The sequence below is a fragment of the Taurulus bubalis genome (assembly GCF_910589615.1).
Source record: "Taurulus bubalis genome assembly, chromosome: 8".
Taxonomy (NCBI): domain Eukaryota; kingdom Metazoa; phylum Chordata; class Actinopteri; order Perciformes; family Cottidae; genus Taurulus; species Taurulus bubalis.
Window position 1 is genome coordinate 14,266,445 of NC_136596.1, and position 6,589 is coordinate 14,273,033.

The following is a 6,589-nucleotide window of genomic DNA, read 5'->3' on the forward strand; positions in this document are numbered from 1 at the left end:
TATTACTACTCTTTATTTCTGTTCAGTTTCACTTTACTGGAATTAGTCAGTGTCCCGTCAGCAAATCTCATGTCCTGTGCAGCCATTTTTATTTATTTATTTTTTAACAAATCCATGCTGGTTGAACCCCTCCATCGTTTTAATGGTTTAATTGCAGGTGATAGATTACATGCTTCCTCTGGTTTATGAAATCTTTCAGAACCATTATGAAAAATATGCAACCGACGAGCTACGATCAAGAGTGTTCATGAAAGGTTTATGTCATGGTGAAACAAGGGCCCAACAACCGTAAAATACAAACCTACAGTTAACGCAAGTTCTATGAGCAACAATGTCCCAAGGACAAGTATCCCTTTAAAAAAAAAAAATCAGGGCGGTGTGAATTAAATGTCTAATTTCACGTCTCTGCAGGTTGCTTCTTAATCTCTGCGATTTGTAACTCTAAACTATACAATAATTTATGTATTAATAAAATCTCCCAGTAAATAACTCTGAATTAGTGACAAAGACAACAGTGAGATTGGAATTTAAAACAAAAGAAGGGGTTTGGTCCCAATCTGTTATTTTTCAAGTTAATACATTACACATATGTGCAAAAGGTGGATTTGAATTAAAACATCTTTAAAGCAAAATACCAATATTCCAAATGATATACAGTTGTACATTTCAAAATAAGGCACTACTAGACATATAGGATTTGATTTTTTTTCTTCTCCCGGTTCCCTGTCCCGTTTTTGTCATCCCTTGTTGGATACCAATAACCGTGGTGTGTCGTGTGTGGCGTCCCTCAAAAGGCCGTCTTGCTGTACATGCTTGATATTTGTTTCTGGAAGGTTCTGCGGATGTCAATGCGTCTGCTTTTCAGTGTGGGGGTGAGAAGGCCGTTGGCGATGCTGAACGTCTCTGGATGTAAGTGCAGGTCCTTCACCTGAAAGAAAGGGAAGACACAAAATCACACCAAAAGTCAGTATTGAAAAGTTAGTTGCTTGAAAAATTTTACTCAGCGGAGACTCCTCACTTGTTCAAAGGACTTCAGCCCCGCTTCCTTCCCTACAGCTTTCATGTCCTCTAAAACTGCGTTCTTTAAATCCTGTTGAAAGATCAATAACTGTCAATTCTTCAGTATGCATACAATGTAAAATGGTTACGTTATGAAATTGGGGTTTAGATGACATACAGGATTCTGGCACAGCTCTTCATAGGATCCCACAAATCCTTGTTTTTTAGCCCAGTCGACAAACATCTCAGGGTCAGGTACAACTATGCCTATGAGATAAGACTGGTGACACAAAATACAAGAAGAAATCAAAACTTTAACCATAGCAAATGTTTTGAATACTGATAAACTGAACATGAATCGAATTGTACCTGTAAACTATCTCCGTGCACAAACACTTGTAGCACAGGAACACAACGCACGTAGACATTTTCTATCTTCTCTGGAGCGATGTACTCTCCCTGGGACAACTTGAAGATGTGCTTCTTCCTGTCGATGATGCGCAGCGTCCCATTCTGGCAGAGGAAAAGCGGAGACTCTTACAGCAGTCTAAAAGACGACATCTACCAGCTTTAGGCTGATTATTGTGTCTAATCTTACTGGAAGCCACTGGCCCACGTCCCCACTGTGCAGCCAGCCGTCGCTGTCCAAGGCTTCAGCCGTCTTTTCTGGGTCCTTCAGGTAGCCTCTGAACACACTGGGGCCACTTATACAGATCTAACGTAACAAAGCCGCAATAAGGGTCAGTCGATCTGTTGCATGTATAATATGCTGGCATAATCAGATTAACTCACCTCTCCAGCTCCGTTCTTAGCATAGTAGTTCATATCAGGGATGTCTATCAGCTTCACCTTGGAACAGGGCAAAGGAGCACCGACGTGACCTGAAAAAGACACATCCACATACCTGCTGAGGACAAGGTTCACCAGCACCGGCACTAAAGCACAAGCAGATCAGATGGCGTCTTACCTGCGCTCCAGTCGCCTGGCATGGAAAAGGTGCAGCCGGCGGTGCACTCAGTCTGGCCGTAACCCTCAAAGATCAGGCAGCCCATAGTGGCTCTGAGGAAGGACAGCACAGTGGGGGAGATGGGTGCTGATGCAGTCAAGGCGAAGCGCAGGTTACCGCCTAAACTGGCCTGAAACACAAGCGATGCAGTATTTATGTAAAACGGTTCAAATACAAACTTATTGTTGGTACAAGCAACATTTTATTTTCAACCTCCACCGTATTTTCTGCATTGACCATAATGAGCCAAAATCTGTCAGTGTGCATGTTTCTCCAATACACTCCCACAGGACCAATATGCTCTGGGTAAATTTGGCATTTATTACTGGAATAGTTGTGCTCCTCTTGTAAAGTTTGGATACAAATGTGTTGATTATTTGCATGGCTACTGGTCGACACGTACCACTGTGTTAAGTTCTGTAAAATATAAAACAGTGACAAATATAGTCCTGGATTAAAAAAAAATATATCCGACTGAAAACCCATCTGTAGTTGAAGTTTTGTTTTGGGGGTTGGTTTCTGAAGAGGCCTGCAGTAAATAAACTGAACACGTGGGAGATATATATATATATATATATATATATATATATATATATATATATATATATATATATATATATATATATATATATATATATATATATATATATATATATATATATATATATATATATATAAAAAAATGGAGCTTCCAGCAACTGACCTGAATCCTGTTGAACACCAGTTTGTCCCACAGACTGGTGTTACGTACAACGCCGCTGCTGAGCTCAGCCTGCTTTCTCCTCACAGCAAAGTGAAGCAAAGCCCGTCGCAATGGAGAGGTCACCGAACCCAGGATCTTTATAGAAGTCAGCAAAAACAGAAACCAAGTTTAAAAAAAACATTGCAGACTGAGAAGTGAGAGATAACAGTCTGAATATATTCACTTACCTTGTCATAGATGCGATTGAGTAAACGAGGCACAACAGGAAAGAAGGTAGGTTTGAGAGTTTTAATGTCATCCATGAGGAGAGAAATGTCACCTTGGTAGAATCCTACTCGGGCCCCATGGCAGAACAGAGAGACCTGTGACAGAAATAAACTTAGTTTAAGGTTAACACACTACCAAAAAATAATAAAGATAATAAAAAAAATCTGAAAAGAGCATCAGGTACCTGAATCATCCTCTCAAACATGTGGGCAAGCGGCAGATATGAGATTGACACATCCTCTTGTCGGATCACAAACGAACCCTGAGAGAAAACGAGAAAAAAAGTGAGCAAAGCACAGGGGAGAGATTATGTTCAGGCAGCAGGCGTACGGTGAAGCCCCGCAGGCAATCAAACATGCTGGATGGCTTTTTCTACAGCAGTTAGATAGCACAATCTTTATATGGGGGCAATTAGTTAAAGTACCTTGCATCGTCAGGGGCAATCAAACAGCCAATTAATCATACCATTAGACACAGCAGGGAGAGGGACAGTTTGGAGATACAGCGACAAGCAGGTGGGAAGTGATGGTAACTGTGAGGCTGTTCTCAATTAGACAAGGAGGTGGAAGTGTAGACAGACCTCCAGGATCTTAATGACAGAGGAAGTGTTGGAGGCGATGTTGCCGTGGGTGATCATGGCTCCCTTGGGCTTCCCTGGATAAATAAACAAGACATTATTGCAGTGCCCTGCGCAGCAAAAGGAAGCTACAGCGGTGCCATAAAGAAAGGTTGTTAGTGGGCACTGAAGGACACATCACAGAATGATGCGAGTGAAGGATAATCACGCTGAGACGCATGAAATCAGACGTTACCTGTGGTTCCACTGGTGAAGCAAACCACGGCCAGATCCTGAGGCTGGGGCGGCTACAGCAGGCAGCAAAGAAATATGAGAATATGACGACAGGCTTCCCCCACTCTTAATTTAAGTGATGTTTACAAGTGACTGTTAATGATATCTTATGGGACAGCAGCAATGATGAAACTGTCATCCTGGCATTTAGAGGGGGATCAGACATTTACTGAAACCAGTTTGATGCGGTGATGTAGCAGCTGCAAAACGATAAACTCACCACAGGATCTTTGAGGTTCTGCCTTCCCAGATCCTAAGATGTGGACAAAGAGGAGTTATGTATATCAATTTACATATCACCATTGATGACTAAATTAAAAGGGGACACATTTAAATGAATCTGCATTATAGGGATGTGTTCCTCCCCCCTGTGCTCACCATGAGCTGCTCCAGTTTCAAAACCTCAACCTCGCAGTTCTTTGCCCTCTCAACAAACGCGTCGCTGAAATCGTCGAAGAGAACCAAGCAGGAGAGCTTTGGAGTCACGCCCGCCTCCTTGTTCTCCAACAAAGCTGCGGCCTTCTCCTCCCGGTCGCAGATCACCAGAGAGATCTCCGCTAAGAACGCCACCAATATGAATAGTTACTCACTAAAAGTACAATGCGTCAACGGCTGACATTGTTCACCCAAAAGAGATCAATCAATAGTTTTCTAATCGGCTTTAGTAAGTGTATTGAAGCTCAAAGGACAGTCTTTTCTTTTTTTTCCATTTTCTAGCCCATTATACTTATATAACTTTGCAGATGAATATTTCACATTAAAAACAGAAGATAATAAAATACATTGTCAAAATTTGAACCAGTGGTTTAAACTTTTTACAATGTATTGTTTTGACTATTATTACATTATTTTAAAAAGCCCAGGATAGGAAAGGATATGAGTACTTCTTCCAATGCCATTTACAACCTATTGTTCAGCTAATCATCTCTCAGATGTGATAATATGCACACAGTTTGCATGACGCTTAGTCTCCAAAACTATTTTGGTAGAAGGATCACCACTGGTATGTTTGACTTGAATTGACAAACCAATAATGACAGACTTCATATTTGTTTCAAACAAATATTTCATATTTGTTTATTAAAACCCCATTAACAATGCTCTATCATTTCCTCACCCAGGTTGAGAATGTGGACCATGGCCTCCAGCCCCAATGTGTCATACAGAGGCACCACCGCCATGGAGTAGGTGTAGCAGGCCAGCTCCGAGATGATCCACTGTCGCCAGCAGAGGGCGACAAAGCAGCACAGTTAGACTCACTTCCAGCCTTCACACACTGCTGAGTGAGTACTTGTTCAGTTCAATATTTAAACACTAAGGAGTAATGTGTGGTTATGTAGATCATAATGCATTTCATACTTACTAAACAAACAAAACCACATTGAAAGTAAAACCACATCACCCTGTGTGTAGACAGGTCTGATGAGAGGTTACAGGCTCTGCTGGAGCAGAACATTATCTTTCTGTCTACACAGGAGCGACAAAGACGGCATTGCCTGACGGATGTATTACAAAATGAGATTGGGAGTAGACCTGCTCCAATATTAGCTGCCCTGGAGACCCACATTCACCACCAGCGCTCTGCTCTCAATATGAATGAAGGCAAACACACTTTCAGTACAGACCAAAACAAATCATATTTACATTTTCAAAAAGCATAGAGAAAATGTGATCCTGGTACCACTTAAGGGGAAGAGCAAACCTCTGTGGAGAAGAGAACTCTATCCAGGTGAAATACAAATTTTAACTATTTGGCTGTTGGGAGGTTAAAAGGATTTTATTTGAAGCAAGAAAACCCCATGCCAAGAAAGTCCAAGCCACACTAAAGCTCTCGGGTAACCAACCAGTGAAGGAACAAACAAACGTCACACTCTAGAAACTGGTCATACCTCTGGTCTGTTTTGTGCAAATATCCCAACAAATTGCTGTGGGTTCGGCTGGCAGCCTTTAGCCAACAGCCCGGAGCCCAGCACCTGCGCCTGCTCAGCCACCTAAAGAATTGGAGATGCTCAGTCAGCAAACAGCAAAGAGTGATATGATGCACAGAAGAGGGATGAGAGTATTGAAATACTAAAACATGTCCCACCTCGGTGTAGGAGATCCACTGGTAGGGCTGCTCTGGCTTTCTGAAGCCCAGACACGGGCCATTTCCTGAAGGACACAAGACGGGCGTGTCACGTCGGTTCAAACATACGGTATTTTAAGAATTTGAAATGTGATGTCTGGGATATGCTGCTGATTTACTGGTTTGCACCGTTCTTTGAGACGATTACACAATCAAACATAGGATAAAGTAAAAATTAAATCTGTTGTGAAAGTGTCACTACCTGCAATCCTCAGTCCTCTCCGGAACATGTCAAAGACCGTCCTTGTGTCATCGTAGTAAAACTCCAGCAGGGAGTCATCTTTAAGAAGAGCTGATCGCCTGCAGCTAGGATCTCCCTACAACAAACACTCTTATCAAGCACCCGACGTATGCCATTTACACAAATTATTATAATAACGAGCCACTCACATTCACGGCCACGGACTGGGCTTGCAGATCGCAGGGAGGGCGCATGGGTCGAGGTCGTGTCACCAGCCAGTATGCAGTGAGAGAGGCCACAGCGCCGATACCCAGCAGAGAGGAGGGGGACAGAGACAGGGAGGACAGGGAGAAGGAGGACAGGGGCAGAGACGGCAAAAGACTCCAGAAGTTTTCCGACTCAGAACCCTTGAGTCCAGCGCTGGAGCGAAGTGACCGTAACCACTCCTGGAAATGCAT

At 42.6% G+C, this 6,589-nt stretch overlaps 1 protein-coding gene across 1 annotated transcript; it reads right to left on the reverse strand.

Annotated features, from left to right (window-relative positions):
- Positions 1-35: 35 nt before the first annotated feature.
- acsl2 (acyl-CoA synthetase long chain family member 2) lies at positions 36-6,589 on the reverse strand (the record flags this gene model as incomplete). Its single annotated transcript, XM_079222724.1, has 19 exons — positions 36-928; positions 1,019-1,090; positions 1,178-1,279; positions 1,369-1,512; positions 1,598-1,714; positions 1,792-1,880; positions 1,967-2,135; positions 2,709-2,843; positions 2,936-3,070; positions 3,160-3,237; positions 3,556-3,629; positions 3,788-3,839; positions 4,046-4,078; positions 4,204-4,382; positions 4,943-5,042; positions 5,715-5,816; positions 5,912-5,976; positions 6,153-6,267; positions 6,341-6,589. The coding sequence occupies 19 exons, from the start codon at positions 6,587-6,589 to the stop codon at positions 788-790; spliced, it is 2,151 nt and encodes a 716-aa protein (XP_079078850.1). The 3' UTR covers positions 36-787.